The sequence below is a fragment of the Anastrepha ludens genome, chromosome 6 (assembly GCF_028408465.1).
Source record: "Anastrepha ludens isolate Willacy chromosome 6, idAnaLude1.1, whole genome shotgun sequence".
Classification (NCBI taxonomy): domain Eukaryota; kingdom Metazoa; phylum Arthropoda; class Insecta; order Diptera; family Tephritidae; genus Anastrepha; species Anastrepha ludens.
The window spans coordinates 115,273,469-115,292,700 of record NC_071502.1 but is presented as its reverse complement, the minus strand read 5'-3'; the positions used below and the strand labels follow the sequence as shown (position 1 = coordinate 115,292,700).

The following is a 19,232-nucleotide window of genomic DNA, read 5'->3' as shown; positions in this document are numbered from 1 at the left end:
TGTTGAAATTTACATTCAGCAAAAGAAGTCAAAAGAGGCTCATTTCTTATTGAATGGGACGGTAAACAAGCATAATTGCCGTATTTACGCCACTGAAAATCCTCACGAAATTCAAGAGGTACCTCTTTACGACGAAAAAGTCTCTGTGCGGCGTTAGTGCGAAAACAATTATTGGGCCGTTTTTCTTCGAAAATGTTACCGTCAATCAGGAGCGTTATCGCGATATGATAACCACTTTTGTGATGCCAATTATTCATCGAATCGAAAGCGTATGAGGCAGTTCTGGTTTCAACAAGACGGCGCTCCACCACAAACAGTACGCTCCACAATCGATTTTTTGAAGAAATTGTTTCCTCGTCGTTTGATGTCGAAAAATGGCGATTTTGACTTGCCGCCGCGTTCGCCGGATTTAACGCCACCTGGCTTCTTATTGTGGGGATATTTAAAATCAAAGATTTATATTAATAAGCCAAAGATCATAGAAGAGCTCAAGAACAACATCCGTGAGGAAATAGCCGCTATTCCAGCCGAAATGTTAGCTAAAACTATGGAAAATGCTGCAGAACGGGCACAATACGCCGTACAGGCTCAAGGCGGCCATTTGAGAGATATCATATTCAAAAAGTGATGTCAACAAATCTACTTGAACCAAGTAAAATGATTATTATCGTCAACATCAAAAAAATTGTGTTTTTCTTTGATTTAAAAAAAAAACACATGGATCCGTCGAATATGGGCAACCCAGTATAAAATCGGCGCTTACAACCATTTTTCAAGCTTCAGTTTTGTACAAGATTTATAAAAATGCGATCAATTTTTACAAAAATTTAAATTCTCATCAAAACTTTTTAATCAGAATTACAAAAAACAAAAATCTGGCTACGCAGTTCTATAGCTCAATAAATTTTAATATCACGAAGTACAAATTGGAAGTGGCTCAAAATTTTCAATATTTTTTTGAACATTTCTTTCGAGACGGTGCTGCACATGTTCTTCACATAAAAAAAATGTTGTGCATGCTTTATTACTAGAACTAAATAAGCTATAAAGCTATATACCCAAAAATTATTTAAAAATTCTGAATAAAATGTAGGAAAATGTAAGAAAATGGAGGAATGTTTCAAAAATTCACACAAAGTTAGAGTCTTGAACTTATGTACAATAAGTTGTGTTAAAAGCTTAAATATATTTTTATCGAAAAAACAAAAAAAAAACATATTAAAATTATTTTGAAAAGACAAAAAATACTCAAAGCTTTTCAATGAGAGATATGCCACTCACTTTGTATTGAGAAAACTGCCAAATTGTCTGTACACTCGACCGCAATTTTGTTTTTCTACAACAAAATTATACAGATACTGCACCTAATAAATTAAAAGCATGCAGTTGAATAAAAAAATTTCGACCTAAAAATGAATAAATAGAAATGCGTACCGTTCGATAAGAGTTGAAACTTTTATTGTATTTTTATTATTTTATTGCATTTTTTAAGTCACGCCAAACGAATTTCATTTAAGATTTGCATTTTGGCAAATGAATCATAAGAGCAGATCTTATCAGTATTTACCGCAAGACGAAGTCAACAAAAAAAAATAAAAAATAAATTATAACAACAAAGAACTTCTTGGCCAAAAGAAGCGTCATACAGCCTTGACCATATTTTTTTGGGGTTATTCAAATGAGTTGCGATTAAAGCAAAAGCTTTAACTTTATTTTATAATAGTCGACATATGCAATAAAAAAATGTAGTAACTGCAATACACACAGAAGTCTAAATAAATAAAATAATTCAGCCAAAACCAAATTAAGCATCTCAGCCGGTTTTTTAATTTGTTTTTGCCGGCATACAAACGCAATGAATTGCTTGAGCAAAGAGTAATAAAATTGGCAAAAAAACTAGAAATAAAAAATTATTCAATGTAAATTTGAAAATAAGAAATATGTCAACCAAAATGGCAGCATATTTATTTTGTCTAAGCAGCAAAACGCCCCATTCAGCTACAATTGTGTAACTGCTTGTCTGTGGATCGAGACAATTGGCCACCACTCAGCGTGCGCTTGGCTGAGTGAGTGAGTTTGTGCGGAGCTCAAGTGCTGATGTTCATTGACTTCGAAGTGCTTGTGCGTTTGCGTAGGCGTTTGTTTAACCATTTGCATATATACATAAACACATATAAATTACAACAATCACAAGGCAAATTAGCGCATAGGCAATGTAAAAGCTATAAAAAACGAGGAAAAAACAATTGGAGGCATTGTGCGATCGCACTAATGGCCTTCTCCACAAGTCTAAGTATCAAAGTGGATGGTAAAGCGCGCATGCGTACTTGTCTAGCACACAGTCGCCTCTAAATGCAACAGTAGCTTGGCTTATGTGGCGGGTGGCGCCCTTCTTCAACCAATTTAATTGTTTATTTTTTCTCTTTTTTTTCGTACTACACGATTGCTTAATAATTATTACTCTTTTTACTACCTTATTTATTTATACTACTATTTTACATATTAGAAAAAACATTATTTTTATTTGCACGCATTTACTTTATTTGTTTTTTGCATGTAATATTTCGTTTTCCTCCTTCATCTGCTTTGCATAGTGGCCCCGCAGCCGCGCAGACACGTTATTGCTGGCATTGCTTTACTCACTGCACGTTTGTCTCTTCAATTTTTGCTATTGCTTGTGCTTTTTTGCGCATTTTGCTGCTATCTCCTTTGTTTCGTATTTAGTATTCAATGCTATGTACTGGCTGTTAATGACACAGCCAAGCGTAGCAGCAAATGCGTGTAAGTATGTAAATATCGTTTGATTGGAGGCAGTCATGTTGTGCGCGTCTAATCTAATGGGCAGCTGGCCATGCATAGTATTTTTGCTTTAGATTAAAATAGGTGTATCAGGTAGGTCTGTGATGTGTTGTCTATAAATAATGCAAAAAACTAAAGTATGCCTTTTTATAGTTTGCACAAATATAATAAAAACTAATTACTGATATGAGGCTGAGATTTTTATGGAAAAATTGTGAACTGGATTTCTAGTTAGTGGGAAGGCCATGTGATAGCCCATTTTGAGCACAAGAACTAACGGCTGCAATATTTTCGGCACCTTAGCTCTCAAAGAATTTGCCCACTATATAGGTAATTCAGCACAGCCTGCCCAATGAGACGATTGCTACAACATACTTAAAGATTTTCTCGCCAGTCAGTTCTACATTACCGGAACGGCACGAATTCACAGCCAGCTAAGGACTGTTACTCCACCAGCATTCACCAAACATTTATGGTGAATGTTCAAGATTTAGGAAATTTTAGAAATTTGATGTTAAATTTCTACTCAAAAAGATTTGACGGATATTTAATTTACCGAAAGGCCCAAGAATGAACTAAGTTCTAGAGCCAGATGGTACTTAAACGATAGGTATAAATATCATTATGCTGTGGGAGAAATGTCAACTGTTTTACAAACGGAAATTTGTGCAATTCATAAGGTAGCGGAATAGATAATTGAGAGAAGATGGAGCGGGAAACAGATTGAAGTCTTTAGTGACAGTCAGGCTGCCATGAGAACGAGTAAATTTCATTCTCTCCAACTGGAGATTTTAGATTTACTGAAGAATCTGGAAAATTCTAATAGGTCTAACTACCTCTATTTCTCTATTCTATCCTACCCTTTCACTTTTCAGAGCTTCAAATGCAATAGGCTCCTTAGCCTGAGTGTTTTAGATATTACCAAATCTCTTGGTGCTTCTTCGCTCAACCTTTCTAACTTTAATTTCATGCTTTAAAAACAACAGCAACAACAACAACATAAATAGCTGCTCTACAGTCGGTTTTAACTTGCGGAACAAACTTGCTTTGAACTCAGCCAAGAATTGTCAATTTAATAGTATTTCCCCACCCTTTTTGGAAAAGATTAAATGCTGTTACAACAAAAACAGAAAATCTGAAAAAAAACTTGATGTGCCTACCACCAGCTCAAAATTTCTATAGTAATTTTAGCGACTTTTCAAATTTTCCAAACGCTGCTTTCATATTTACATCTCGATAAAATTATGTATCTTAAACGACGTTTTTGCATGGCCAGATGACAAAAGTAATTATTGATACGTTTGCATTACAACGCAAATTTGTATAGCTCTATTGAAAACCTTTTTGGTCGAGCCATGCTTTTATTATCATCCATGTATGAAACCTATGCTCTAAAAAATTAACTTTTGGATGAGCTCAAAATCGCTCTGTGCCTATTGGAAGCTCCTTTATTTGAGCTAGTCTAGTCTAGTTGAGCTGGTAGTCAATAAAATTTAAGTATAAGACCTTTGGCCGGAGAAGGTTACTTTGAGAAGTGTTCGAAACCGCCCCAGATCCCTTGTAAAGCCCTTTTCTTGAGTCATTCTTTTATTTTCTTTCAAGTATGAGTCATTTAATTCTAAGAAGATTATTTTTCTAACAGCTGGAAACTGCAAATTATATGTAGCGCTACTTTGAAGATTTTAGCTGCCTCACAGATTATCTTGTAGCTCATTGTATTCAAATTATTATCCTGAAGAATGTAAGCTGACAAGTGACTTGAAGTCTTAGCAAAAGTTGCCACAATAAATAAGTCAATTCAAAGAGCTAAGCTAAGAATACATCTTCCCTCATAAAGCACTCTGTATCCCACCTATTTTTCCAACATAATTACTTTGTTCCCGAAATAATTATTTTCTTCTCATAATGTACTTTAATAAAAAAAAAAAATATTTTTTATACTTACATCTGGCAGTGATGTGCATATTGTGACAATTGACGCGATGATCGCCAATGAAATTGCAATGTTGTGTGACATTTTGTATAAAATGTTGATGCTGATTTCTAATTAAATTATTAATTTCTAAAGGTTAACTGTAAAGAAATAAAAAAAGACGGAGATTGTTTGATTAGTGGCATGTAAAAAGTTAAAAAAATATAATAGTGGAACAAGATAATAATTAAAATTGTTTAAAAATAATGATTTCGCACAAATATATAAGTAAATAGAGGGTGCACCGTTTTTATGTCGGTATGTAAACGCTGAATAATTTTGCCATTTACCAACCAATGGATTGCTTTACACCGAAACAACCGAAATCGTCGCTATAAAACCGTGCTGTAGTATAAAAGCTTTCGCATACCGATTTAGAAACAGTTAGTCTCTACTCATAGTGAGTTGAAACACTCCATTACTAAGGAAGTCAACGTTAAAATAGATTTGTTTGCACTATGAATTCTATAGACACATATTAAAAAAAAAAACAGAAGGTTTTCATATCTGTATATGAGTTCAAGTTTACACCCTTTTCAAAGCTTACGGTTACTTCCTTCAACCATTTTTTCATAATTTTTTCAACAAACAAGTAATGGAGAGCGTAAAAGTGAAAATCATTTTGTGTTTTTTTTTTAGGAAAAAGTTATTAAAAAAGAAAATGTTTATAATTTGTTCCTATTAATTACGAAATAAAAATAAAAGTTATGTGATTTACGGCCTATTGAATTTCGTAAGGATAAAATGCAGGTTTGATGTGACTTTAAAACCACCTTGATTTAAAACTTTTTTTTTGCCAGAGACGATTGTCAATAGTGATTTATGCAAGTATCGGGAATCATGAAAATATACTGGAAAATTAGGTTGACAGAATGGCTTATAGTACTGTAAACCCAGTACCTGAAGTGATTGAAATGGCATGGCATGGCTTCTTATTCTTAATGAAAAAAAAATTAAAAAATATTATGAATTAAATTAAATTTAATTCCATAAGCTAGGAGGCCGGTACAATATTTATATCAAATTTATTTCATGAGAGAGAGAGAGAGAGAGAGAATAAGAAAAATATTTTCGGTGAAGTTGTGTGCCGTTTACGCAGATATAATAATTTTTATAATTGAAAAAATATTATGAATAAACTTAGTCACAATCTCGATGCAAGAATAAAAATTCAAGCTTAAGTTAGTTCTCCATTCTTTGGGGCTACCTAATCTGCCTTAACCATACAATTTGCTTAGTTAAACATAAGGGATTTTCCTCTCAACATAGATATAAAAGTTTTAACAAAAAAATAAATAAATTTCAAGGGAATAAAAGATTTAGGCAGTCCGGTCCTTCAATTATGGTATGAAAACCCGAATTATGAAAATTTTTGTATTTGAAAAATAAAAAAAACAGCAAAATCTTTCAAAAGATATAAAAAATCCAGTTCCACAATTATATTATTAAAAACCAAGTTTTGAAAATTTGTATATTTAAGAATATATAATACAAATATTTATGTTATTATGTTTACTTAAATAGATAATAATGATAAAAAATGAAATTTGTATCGCAACCAAAACAACAGCAGTTAAGAAAAATTCTAAACAAATTTTACATTAATTTTCATTTCCCTTTCAAAAATTCCTAAACAGCCACTCGCGCTTCGAAAAGAGTTATTACTACACGAGATATTAGTAATAGCTTTAAAATACAAATATTAAATACGGATTAGTAATTCCAACACCCCGAAATGAAGTAAAACAAAGGAAATTATTATTATTATTTTTTTGCTGTTTTTGTTTTTAACAAACAATACTAACCAGTACACTTAAGAAGCTTTTAATTTTTGCTCCCCTTCTTACATGTAAATGTAAATTAGATTAAAATCAGCAATTTAAATTCCCACTTCGGAAGCTGCCAATAATCATTAACTAACAGCAGCTGCGCAGGTGGTAATCATTAGGTGATCGCCAAACCCAAGCTAATGATTGGAAAAATACATATACATAATTTACGATATATTAATATTTCCAACTGTTTTAGTGTTGGAAGTTTTTATTGTCTTTGTTTTAAAATTCATAAACTGATCATTTACAATACAGTGAAGTTTGCAAAGTTTGCAGTGAAGGTCAGAATGTATATTGAAATTTAAAGTTATCGTTATTGATTAGCGGTAACAAAAAGGGTTAGTGGTCAGTGAATAGAAATATGTAATATATATATTTAAATGTAAATATATGTGAAATGATAAAATAAAAAATACGATGTTAAAAATTCAAATATTTGCAAAATTTAATTGTATTTTTATTACGACTGATTTTTTAACACTTTTATGGTAATTCGATTGTGCACTTGAATTATTAGAAAAAAAACCAACTTTTTTTGTAGAGCCTCTATCAAATTGGTAATGGAGTGGCCTTCTGTTTTGTTAAGCGCGAATGGAGGGTCGGTTTCAGGGAGAAAAAGCGAGCAGTACAGCTGCATAACGAGCTATTCGCTATTGCTCGAGCTTACATTTCAAGTTATTTATTGTAAGTTTACTGTAATTTCTAAAATCGATTAATTTGAGCTTTATGGTTTTTTTTTGCAAAACTCCGGACTGGAAAGGTATTAAAGTCGGTGTTAAGTGGCCGGATCATGACCTATGCATTGTTGGAAGCCAATTGTTGAGACCATCAAAAAGAGCCAAGAAGCTAATATGGTTTGAGAGCACAAATCAAATCAGCTAAATGTTTCATGAACCCGATGAGAATTAAAGCGAATAAAGCAGATGAACAAAACTTTTGAATTCTTATTTATACTTTTGAACTCAGAGAAAGCACCACTTAATTAGTGAGGGCAGCACTTTAGCTCATGGCAAGCACATATATAAATTTCTTTCAAATAAAGGAACCTTCAAAAGTGACGCTTATATGTCGGTAGTGAATAGTTCCTAGACTCTACCTTTTTTATGTCAAAATTATGTAATTATGTAATAGGTATTTAATTGATCATTGCACTTGAGGCCAAGAGATAGAACTTAAAGGATAGGTGCGTTGCGCATTCATTAATAATCTGCAAGCTTTCCATAAATAGTAAATAACTATATGAATTATTCTTGAGTCTTAGATGCACCCACCGATTTCAGCAAAACGTGGATCGATAGTTGGCTCAGAGTAAGTGGAGTGATCCGTAGACTCTGTTCTAAAAAGAATGTTTCAAGTATTAGGTTTGCGATTTTTGAGTTATTTTCAAGTTTTTATTTTTCTTATTTTTGGAATACTACAGAAACACCCTCCCCTGAGTTGTTTAAAGTATTTTAATTAAGTTTGTTTTGTTTCCGTTTTTTTTTTCTTTAATTCTACTTTTTCCTATTATTGCAGTTTCGCTTTCCAGTTAATCACATAAATGGGTTATTAAGTTTACGTCAATTAAAAAAAATCAAAACAAAATGCATAAAAAATCATTACAAAATAAAAATCCATTAATAATATAAGCGTGACAAATAAAATTTTGCGAAAATAAATAGCGAAATAATAAAAAAATATATATATATGAAACTAAAAACACGTCGCACAGCAAGTCAATGGAAAAAATTTCACTTTCATTTAAAATTTGATACACCACCGGGCCATAGTGATGTTGGTATCAAAATAAAGGCAAAAAAGAAAGGAAATAAAAGTTGGTACTTTGTAGCATAAATAAAAAAAATATGTAACGAATGCAGCTCACTGATGAATAGAAAAGCATTTTCTGTGTATGTGTGTGTGTGTAGGCAAGTGGTGCATTAGTAGGCGTACGCAAGTGCTGTGCCACTTGCGAACGACTCCAAGTACCGGGTTGGCACAAATAAATCCCCATATGCAGTTGTGTGCTAGGAATACACGGAATCGGAAGAGTGAATGGCATACAAAACTCATTTATGTTTGTGCATATATAAACATATAACTGGTGATACATACAGATAGATGCATTTATGCTGTTCATAGAGCACACACTATTTCGTCGGAGACAATATGCGTACGAAAGTGTTGATGTGTGTGTGAAATACTCTTATACAAGTATTCAATTATTAGCTTTCTTACTATCACATGCTCATGTTTGTCCATGCACATAAATATTCATATATTTATACATAGTAAATATCTGTGAATTATTGTGGCACAATAAAGTCGTATTTATTTGACATACATATATTGACATACACAGTAGAAGAGGCGCAAAATTGGTAAGATCGTAATCTTTTTTTTGTTTTTGGTTTTTGATTTTTGAACAAATTATTAGGTTGTTGAATTTCTATTTTTACATTTTATGTTTTTGATTTTTAAACAAATTATTATATTAATTTTATTGTATTGGATTTCTATTTTTTTCTATTTTTATCTATTTTTTATAAAAATTGCTTTTACATTTTAATTTTTAAAATTTTGAACAAAGTATTAGGTTAATAAATAAGAATTTTTTTATAAATTTTTTTTTAACAAATTATAAGGTTATTGAATTTCAATTCTTTTTTACTTTCTTGACTTTTGATCAAATTATTAGGTTATTGAATTTTTATTTTTTAGTAAATTTTTTTAATTAATTTTTCTAATTTTTACTTTTTTGATTTTTGAATAAATTATTAGGTTATTGAATTTCTATTTTTTATTAAATTTTTTTATATAACTTTTCCTATTTTTACATTTTTTATTTTTGAACAAATTATTAGGTTATTGAATTTCTATTTTTTATTAAAAATTTTTATTTAATTTCTCAAATTTTTGCTTTTTTTATTTTTTAACAAATTATTAGGTTATTAAATTTAATTTAATTTTAACTTAATTTTTATTTATTAGATTGATAAATATCAATTTTATTATTTAATATTCATTTTGATTTTTGAACAAATTCTTAGGTTATTAAATTTCTATTTTTATTTTTTTTTAACAAAGTATTAGGCTATTTTTATTTTTTTATTTTCTTAAGGTTTTAATTTTTTAATATATATTTTATATCTAGTTATTCATTTCAATTGTGAACTACTTCTATGCAATATTAACGAATTTTCTGATTAAATTTTTCCCCTACTTTTTTAACCCTAACGGGCAAATATTTCTAGCGGTTTTGTTTATATTTAACTTTTACTTTATTTTTACGCTCTACTCAAATTTTGATTTTTTCTCATTGTACTGATTTCGGCGCGTATTACCCGTCTTCAGGCTGTTAAAAATTCGGAAAGCGCTTTTAATGCCTTACAGACTAGACACGTCATGCAAGACTATCTTTTCTATTTATGCAATAAAAGTATTGTTGTAAGCCTTTCTTACTTTAGTGAATACTCGAATTACTTGTGGCGAATTTTCCGATTTATAAATGCGAATTTAATTGGAGTTTCGTACAGCTTGCGTTTGTTTGGTTATCAGTTAAAAGAGGAAAAAGAAAAGCACAGATTTGAGGAAAAGTTTATGCAGTTTGAAACGTTTTGCTTGAGTGTTTAATTGAACACAAAAAAATGAAATAATTAAATATAATAATAAAAAAAGTTCATTAACATTTTGTGTCATTTGTGTCCAACCCAGTTTTTCTGCTATAACTCAGGTATGACCAAAATAAAAAAGAAAAAAATTATGAACAATTTTCAAAAGTTTCCATCAACAAAATAGTTACTGCAATAAACAAAATAAGGCTTAGATTGTCATCATGAATATATATTTCCTATGCCCGAAACATGAATGTGCAAATCTTCCAATTTTGTGTTGATAGGCTGACTTGCTCAGCCTTCAGCTGTTCTATGCCACACCAAAATCCAGATTGTCATTCCCAAAATTCAAACACGGAAACTATAACAATTTTTCAATATGAAAAACCGAAAAGAAAGAAACTTCCAAACCTGACTTTCCATTTTTCTTTTTCTACATTTATATTTCTGGCATACTCAGCTACCTTTTGCAGTATTCCTCCTATGCTTAATGCGCTCTTGCATTTTTACTTATCCATAAAATACTTTCTACATGTTTCCTAAAAAATATACCACTCAATTTGCATATTAACAGTTATATGTTATATGATTACCCACAATTTCTTTTACAATATTGAAAAATTACAAGCAAATCAAAGTCAATTTGATACACTTCTTTCGCATTTAGATTGAGTAGAAAATTGGTCAATTTAATTTAATTTTTCTTACTTTTTACTTATATATCTATTATAAAAAAACGTATTTTCGCAGTAGTAAATTTTGCAAAGTAAAAGGTAAAAAAATTGGAGGTGACGCAAAATGTCGGAAATGAATAAAAAATTCAATCAATTCTCATTAATAATATATTTCTATTAGGAAATACAATATATTTTTTTTGTGAAACTTGCGCAAGATACGAATTTAGTAAACATTTCCGTGGAAGTTAAGCTTTGACGGAAGTTGCGTTTGGATATTTATATATTTACTTATTTAAAGAAGGAAGTGCTCGTAAATGTAAGACATAGCTTTTGAAACATCTTAAGAGGAAATAAAATTGAGGGAAGTTCGTGCCTTAAGTCTTTTGTACGCAGTAGTGTGAATGTAAAGGCATCTACGAAAACTTGTTTATTTTTATTGCTTTGGAACTTTTTGCAGTGAGATAAAGTTTTATTCCTTAATATAAAGTACGATTATAGAAAGAGGCGCACAATTAATCACCAAATTTAATTTACAAAATATGCTTTCAAAAATTGTTTTCAGTATATTTTTAAGGCAGCAAAAATGAATACCAAAAAAATTAATTTAAATTCCAGGAAATGGGTGATAAAGCAGATACAAACTTTAGTGACACAACTTAACAAACTATTAAGTGAAATAACTAGTTTTTTTTAATTTTTTTTTTTGTATTTTAATTTGTTTAGCCCAGGGGTTAATAAAATATAATATTTCGACTGCTGTAGAGCGAGAAAGAGCAGTTGCTTCGAATACCAGCTTTGCCGGCGTTTTTGGCCTAGCAATGATGCTCATATAATATATATATGTGTGTGAGTATGTATTTATATCGACCATTTTTTGTTCTTTATTTCATCAACTACTTGGCGGCCGCCGTAGCCGAATGGGTTGGTGTGCGACTATCATTCGGAATTCACAGAGAAAACGTTGGTTCGAATCTCGGTGAAACTCCAAAACTAATAGCGGTCGCCCCTCGGCAGTCAATGGCAAACCTCCGAGTGTATTTCTGCCATGGAAAAGCTCCTCATAAAAATATCTGGCGTTCGGAGTCGGCTTGAAACTGTAGGTCCCTCCATTTGTGGAATAACATCAAGACGCACACCACAAATAGGAGGAGGAGCTCGGCCAAACACCCAAAAAGGGTGTACGCGCCAATCATACATATATATACTTGGCGCTAAACACTCTGAGCAATACTTTTTCTTCAGTATATTCAACAAGAAAAATTCTTTCTGTGTAAATTAGGCATTTTTACATTAAAATATATTTTTTTTTTTGTGAATTTTAATATGTGGCTATAAAAAACTCTTAAACAGCGATTTTTTCTCTTAATAAAACTTGTTCAGAATTCTCAAAACAGGGTTTTCTTCATTTACTTGTATAGAAATGTTAAACATTAAATGTTAGCTCGTATCAGCAGCTTTTTCAGCAAAAGCAAACCGTTTAACTTCTCGACTTGATTTCCTTTTTTGCGCTGGTTCTGCAGCTAACTTTAAGTATTTGATTTTGTTTTTAAAGTCACAATTTCTTATTTAATATTTAATATTCTGTTTTTTGTTTCTGTTTTTTTTTTTTGCTTCTTTTGACTTGCCTGCTTTTTTGTTCCCAGTAAACATCTCAAACTAGTTAGGCTGGCTAATTACTTGTATATATGGCATTGACGCACCTTGCCGAATAAGCTTTGTTGGGGTCAAATGTATTTATTTTTTTGTAATGATTTGTTTTCTTGTAACATGGCTCTGAGCTAATTTTCAATCCCTTTGGCTCATTTGGAAGTAATTTAGTAAAAAATCATAACGATTACACCAGAATGGCAAGTTTATGGCGAATGGCGATAATTAGTAGTGCTTACCGGATCCTAATCGAACGAATGACAGGCGTGTGATTTATTTATGTCTATTTGGCTTTTGTTATATAAAATAAATGTATCTAATTTGTTGGTAGCCGTAGGCTGCAAAAATTTACATTTGTAGTTTTCTCACGGTCTATTCATCTTGAACTAGTTTTTTAAATAAAAATTAAAAATAAAAATAAAATTTTATGATTTTTGATTTAGTTCTTTATGAAGAAGAAGATCCCTGGTTTCCACAGTATTGAGATCTTTCAACCCAATAAAAAATTATCTACCTAAAGTGGTGAATCTACGTCTGGATAGAACTGGACAGTGGCACGGAAAGTGCCTCTGGGTGTGCCTGCGTTTTAAGTAGTGCCCCGTTGTAATAGAAATGAGTGTGCGAAGGTTATGCGTATTTTGGTCAGCTTTCATTTTCAAAGATAACTTTGATGCTAAAACAACCAAATAAAAAAACAGAAACATTAGAAAACACTGGGCTACGACTACCCTTTCAAGTTTGGCAAATTCCTGCTGGAGCTTATTTTCACTGATTTCTTAGTGAAAATAACATAGAAAACCTTCGAGCAAATTTTATATGCTCCAACATTTTTCTAAAAAAAAGATTTGAGCCGAATTATATTCCTAAGAGTAATTTTCTCAACTTACTTATTGCGGACGCTTTACTAACAGAAACGATAATTGTGTCTAACTTTAAAGCCATTTTATTCTTTCCCCCTCCTCTGTAATTCTTTTAGCAAAAATTTGTAAATTTCGGAACTACGCCACCGCTCGAGTAATTTATTTAAAAATTACAATTTAAACTCAAATTGGATAATAGGGGTTTATTATTTGTAAATAAACTTAAAAAAAGTCGAAAACAAAAACAAAAAGGTACCGAATTTTATAAGGAATATTTATCAACTGGCCTTTAAGTATATCGGGCCGAGAGTTTAATAAATATTTGGGTGAATGAAAATGTGTTTACCGCGACGTTAAAGTGACCTGTATAGGTTAGTTAGTTGAGAAAAGGCCCGCTAATTCTCCAACAGTCAGTTGTGAAATTTGTAATAAAACATATGCTTGTACACATTTGAAAGTTCTTCACAATAAATTACTTTTCAAAATCTTAGCTTTTTACAATTTGTCCTTACCCACTCATTCACTCCTCTAAGCAACCACTCAACCACACTTCACTGTCTGTGTTCCACTAATCAGCTTTTAAAATGCAAATATTACCATCTTTTATTAATGTCACAACCATGACGGCAGCAATGATGAAAAAACACACGAAAACAAAAAAAAAAATTAATGTGTAACTCCAAGTGACAGCAGGAAGAAGAAAGGTGAAAGACGAAATTAAATTACGTTATATTGTATTTGCTAAACCAATGTTGTGGTTGACTGGCTCACTTGGTCTTTGGAGCTCAGCAGCCCAGCCGCTTTACTGCCTGGCCGCTTGAGTGACTGAGCGGCTGAGTGGTGGTTGCCTGTCCATCCGGCTGGTTAGCTAACCGCGCACCAAAAAAAGAAATATCACAATAAAATGTATGCAAAATAATAACAAACGCAACAGCTGACGAGAGTTAAAGAGAAAGACAAAAAGTTATAAATAAAAAAATAAAAATACACACCACCATAACTACAACATTCACAGCTGCCACAACAACAATAGCATACGTCCTCAGCAGCAATGAAAATAGAAAAAAACTCTAATAATAATAAAACACTGCGCCGGTCGCCAGGCTGGCGGCATGTTGCAAGTGTTGGCATAATGATGCGGAAGCCAAGAAGTAGTTTTTCGGCTTCATACGCACACAGCCAAATAATCATACAATCATACAAAAACATACGTATGTTTGTAGTGGCAGGCGCACTTTGCATTTTTTCACCTTCTCTGTTGTTAGTCAATTGCATTTGCATTGATTTTGTACCCCTGTTGAGTGTGGCATTTCTGTGGTATTGTTATTTGATTAAGTTAAAAATGTTATTGTTGTTATTATTGTGTAGTACACACTTTTATTAGCTGTTAAGCTTAGCTAAGCTGTTACGTGGTTTTACTTTTTTTGGTGATCAACTGCGTATAAAGACTTTATTATTATTTTTTTTACTTACACCTTTTTCTTTTTCTTCTTTTTAACCTACTTGCCAAACATGCGTAGTTTGGCTTAAAGATATGCTGTTTTCTTAGCTTATTTTTACACTTTTCTCAAGCCTTTCTCAAAGGTGAGGCCTTTTGCAAAAAAATATATAAAAAACCGTTATCTTACACATCAAATTATGCGTAGAAGCATACGATAGAGTTTATCATGAAGTACACTTTGAAACATCAGTAAAAGTATAGGGTCGTTCAATAGGTGCCCTTCAACTTTTTTCCGATAGGGAGGGCGAACGACGCAATATTTTTTATTTTTCGCTTGTCATTTGTAAACTTCATTAGTATACATTTCATCATGGAACGCTACACACTTGAGCAACGATTGCAAATCGTGCAAATTTTTTATGAAAATAATCGTTCTGTTGCTGCTACTTTAAGAGCATTACGGCCATTTCACGGTCCATTTAACAAGCCGTCCCGTTTTGGGGTTATGTGAAGTCATTGGTCTACAGTAACAAGCCGGCGACGATTTGTGAGCTCAGAGCCAATATTGAACGCGAAATTGCTGGAATTTCGGCCGATTTATGCAAAAGAGTGATCGAAAATTGGGTTCAACGATTGGACTTCGTAAAACGTGCACGCGGTGGTCATGCAAAAGAAATCGAATTTCATACTTAAAACTATATGTTCAAACTCGATAATAAAAAAAAAATTAGTTAAAAAAGTCAAACCGTTTATGTTTTATTCAAAAAAGTTCAAAAGTTGAAGCGCTCTTACTGAAAAACCCTATATAAGTTACACTGCTCGTTAAAATATATGTTACAAATATTATAGTATACCTTATAACGCAGAATATGTTAGAGTATAACGCGCTCGTTAAAATTAAATGAAATTAACGTATGCGTTACACTTTGACGTATACGTTTATGTAAAAAATACTTGGAAATACATGCTAACGTATGAATCCTTTAACGTATCTTTATATGAACGTATGCGTTAACGTATGCGCTCACATAACAAGTACTTAAAATTTTATTTATGGTGTTCTATACATTCATCTAGAATTAATCTAAAGTATATGTTAATGTATACGGGCGTCAACATGCCCGTTAAAGTATTTTTACATTAAAGTATGGTAGGTAGGTAGATAAGATGGCAAGAGTACCCCAGGTATACTTCAAGTAGCACTTACGTGCCGTTTTGATACCAAAATGTGGACCATTACCTGTGAAAAGATTAAGAGAAAACCCGTCTACAGCCATCGAGTGCTGTTGATGTAGTGGAGGAGAGAAAAGGGATCTAGGCTGGAGAATTTCTTCAAGTTACCCCCAGAGGGCAGGCTAAGAAATCTCAAGTACCTAACCGCCAGGGCCGGACATTTGCAGAAAAAGGGTTCCACAATCTCTTTCTCTGAAGGATCACCACAGCTTCTGCAATAGGGGTTGTCCGGAATTCCAAGTCTCTCCGAATGAGTACCGATCACCAAGTGGCCAGTGAACCCGGCAATGAGTTTGGAAATTGAATGGCGGGGGATTGCCATCACCTTAAGCGTTCTGTTTCTATCGTATTGAGGCCATAGTGTTTTCGAAGTAGCTCACGATGAGACAGACCTCTATCTGTCTTGCGCTTTTTTAGAAAGAAATTGTGTAGTTTCCCTTAAACAAAGGTCAAGGAGACACCGATTTCTGAGAGGGGGACAGCTAAAACCAGTTCTGTCGACCCCTTCCTGGCGAGCTCGTTGCCAATTTCATTTCCCTCTATATTCCTGTGCCCAGGAACCCAGATAAGGGAAATTTGACGTTTGAGTTCCTCATTACAGGAGTTCACCAGAAGAGAGCTGCAATACGGCGACGACAGGACCGTGATCGCAGCTTGACTGTAGGAAAAAATATTAATGTCTCCCTCCCAACAGCGGTTCCGAAGCATTTTGCATGCTTGCAGAATCGCGAAGACCTCTGCTTGAAAAACGCTGCTTGTTTGTGGTATTTTAAAGTAGGCCGAAATGCTGGCTGATTTAGAGTAAACCCCCGCTCCCACTCCAGACTCCATCTTGGATCCGTCAATGAAAACAGAGGTATCTATATCCGTGCCGACTCTCCCCTCTTTCTAATCTTGCCTGCTCGGAAAGATAGCCCTAGCACAACCCTCATAACACAGTTTGCGGAGGGAGAGATCAGTGCGAATATCAGAGAAGGAACGGGAGATCTGCTTGAAAATGCTACTATGTCCTACATGAAGTTGTCCCCAAAGGCCAATCTCCTTCAACCTAATAGCGCTCTGAGCAGCAATGGATTTAACCTGCAGATCCACAGGAATTAAGTGGAGAATAACGTTGTGTGCAGCAGTGGGACATGTTCTAAAAGCACCAGTGATGCCCGTACATGCAGTTCGCTGCATTCTCTCTAGTTTAGTAGTGTTGTAGCCCTTCTGAAGAGCTACCCACCAAACTAGGCAACCGTATGTCAAAATTGACAGAACCACTAAGTTGTACATCCAAAGTACAACAGGTGACTTGAGACCCCATTTTTTGTTGAACATAGATTTACAGGTGTAGTAGGCTATGTTGGCCGTAAAGTCTACTGTGCGTAAAATTATACGATTAACATAGATATTCACAGAAAATTTACTATACTGAGTTTATTCATGTTTTGGGTGGCATTTATGGGGCATTGTGTGCATTCATTCATTTATTATTTTTTATTTAATTTTTTTATTTTTTATTTTATAAACGTTTATACAACAATTAAAATATTACATAAATTTAATTTAATTAATTTTTTTTTTTACTTTTTTCATTTAAATTTTTGCTTTTTTTATTTTATAAAAGTTTATATTACAAATAAAATATTATAATATATAAAGTTACAAAATAACTCAGCACTAGCATCGGAGGCTTTCGGCTGGATACTCTGTGCATTTAAAATTGTTCCTTTCATGGGAGCTGCCATACGAAGAAAAAGTAATGAAGTATGAAATAGAAAAATTTTAGTACAGCCTATTTTGCTAAGAAAGAATATTTATTTTTAATTAAATATATGTTCGTATGTACTCCGATAACTTTATTTATTTTTATTTTCTTTTTCATTTTCCGCTTTTTGCTTTACAAACACATTTCATGTATTCGAATATTTTTCATTGCCTATTTTTAAAACTTCCCGCCGCCAAACATATTTTAGCCAATAACCATGACCACGGAATAAAAACAAAAAGAAAAAGCAAAAAAAAACAGGTGTCACCCAATTCGACGCCATCGTGTTTCAAATGACATCAGCAACTTTTTTGCTAAACCCCAAAGCAAAATATATTTAAAAGAAAAACAAAAACACGTTAAGAATTGACAATCACAACAATATCAGTGCTTGCATATTTATTTAATTTAGTAGCAACTGTTGCTGTCAATGTCAATTAATGCCAGCCAAGCCGAATTCAAGACACAGCCAAACCATGAGCCGCTTCGAGCTGAGTTGAGCCGCACTGACTCAAGCTAAGCTGTATTGAGCTGCAACGATATGTTGCAATGTCAGCACATTTCACTAAATGACAATATACATACATACATGCATGTGCATACATAAGTAGGTATGTGCTGTTGTTGGGCAGGGCATTGGTGACAACTGTGACAAGTGGCTAGCAGACTAGCAGCAAACACTTTTTGTATAAAAAGTAGACTGATTTCGGTTATTTTGTGGCTTGAGCTGAGCTGATGCGAGCTGTGCTGGTGATTTTCAGATTGACACTTGGCATTTGTTTATAAATATGATTTTCGATCATTTTGTTTACTTAATTAATTTTTGTATTTCAAATACGAAATTGCGTTGCATAACTTCAGCGCAGGGGCTTATTGGCAAGGTTTGACAAACTATTTGTTTCATATACAATTTGAGTTTTTTATTTGATACGAACTAGACAATTCTACTGCCGGCCGCCGTAGCCGCATGGATAGGTGCGTGAGTACCATTCGGCAGTACGCAGTTCGAATCTCCGTGCATGAAAAAGCTAAATTATAAAAAATTTTTTTCTAATAGCGGTATTGAGCTGCAACGGACAATGGCTAACCTTCGAAAGTATTTCTGTCATTGAAAATCTCTTCATAAGAAACCATTTGCGGTTCGGAATCGGCTTGAAACGGTGTCCCTCCATTTGTGGAACAACATTAAGATGCACGCCACACACATAACAGAACGCGCCAATAATTTATTTATTTCTATATTTTTTTAGATAATTCTACTATAAAAATCATATAATAAAACATTTTACTCTGAGAAAATTTCTCAAAAAAAAAAAAATTCAACAAAATTTCATCTTAATTTCAAACCTTTTAATCATATTTGTTAGAAAATTTCGAGGGTGCAATTTTATAGTCCTCTGAATTTTGATATGACAGAATGGAATTTTA

General features: G+C 32.8%; 1 protein-coding gene across 8 annotated transcripts in view; it reads right to left on the bottom strand.

The window, feature by feature from the left end:
• LOC128868400 (venom metalloproteinase 3) overlaps positions 1–19,232 on the bottom strand; it is a 247,771-nt gene that overhangs the window by 175,051 nt on the left and 53,488 nt on the right. For all 8 annotated transcript variants that reach the window (XR_008455111.1, XR_008455109.1, XR_008455110.1 and 5 more), the window contains exon 3: positions 4,745–4,872. Coding sequence is in view for 5 of the 8 variants with exons in the window: in XM_054110447.1 (XP_053966422.1) it covers positions 4,745–4,816 (72 nt within the window). In the remaining 3 variants the exon portion in view is untranslated. The remainder of the gene's footprint in view (positions 1–4,744; positions 4,873–19,232) is intronic.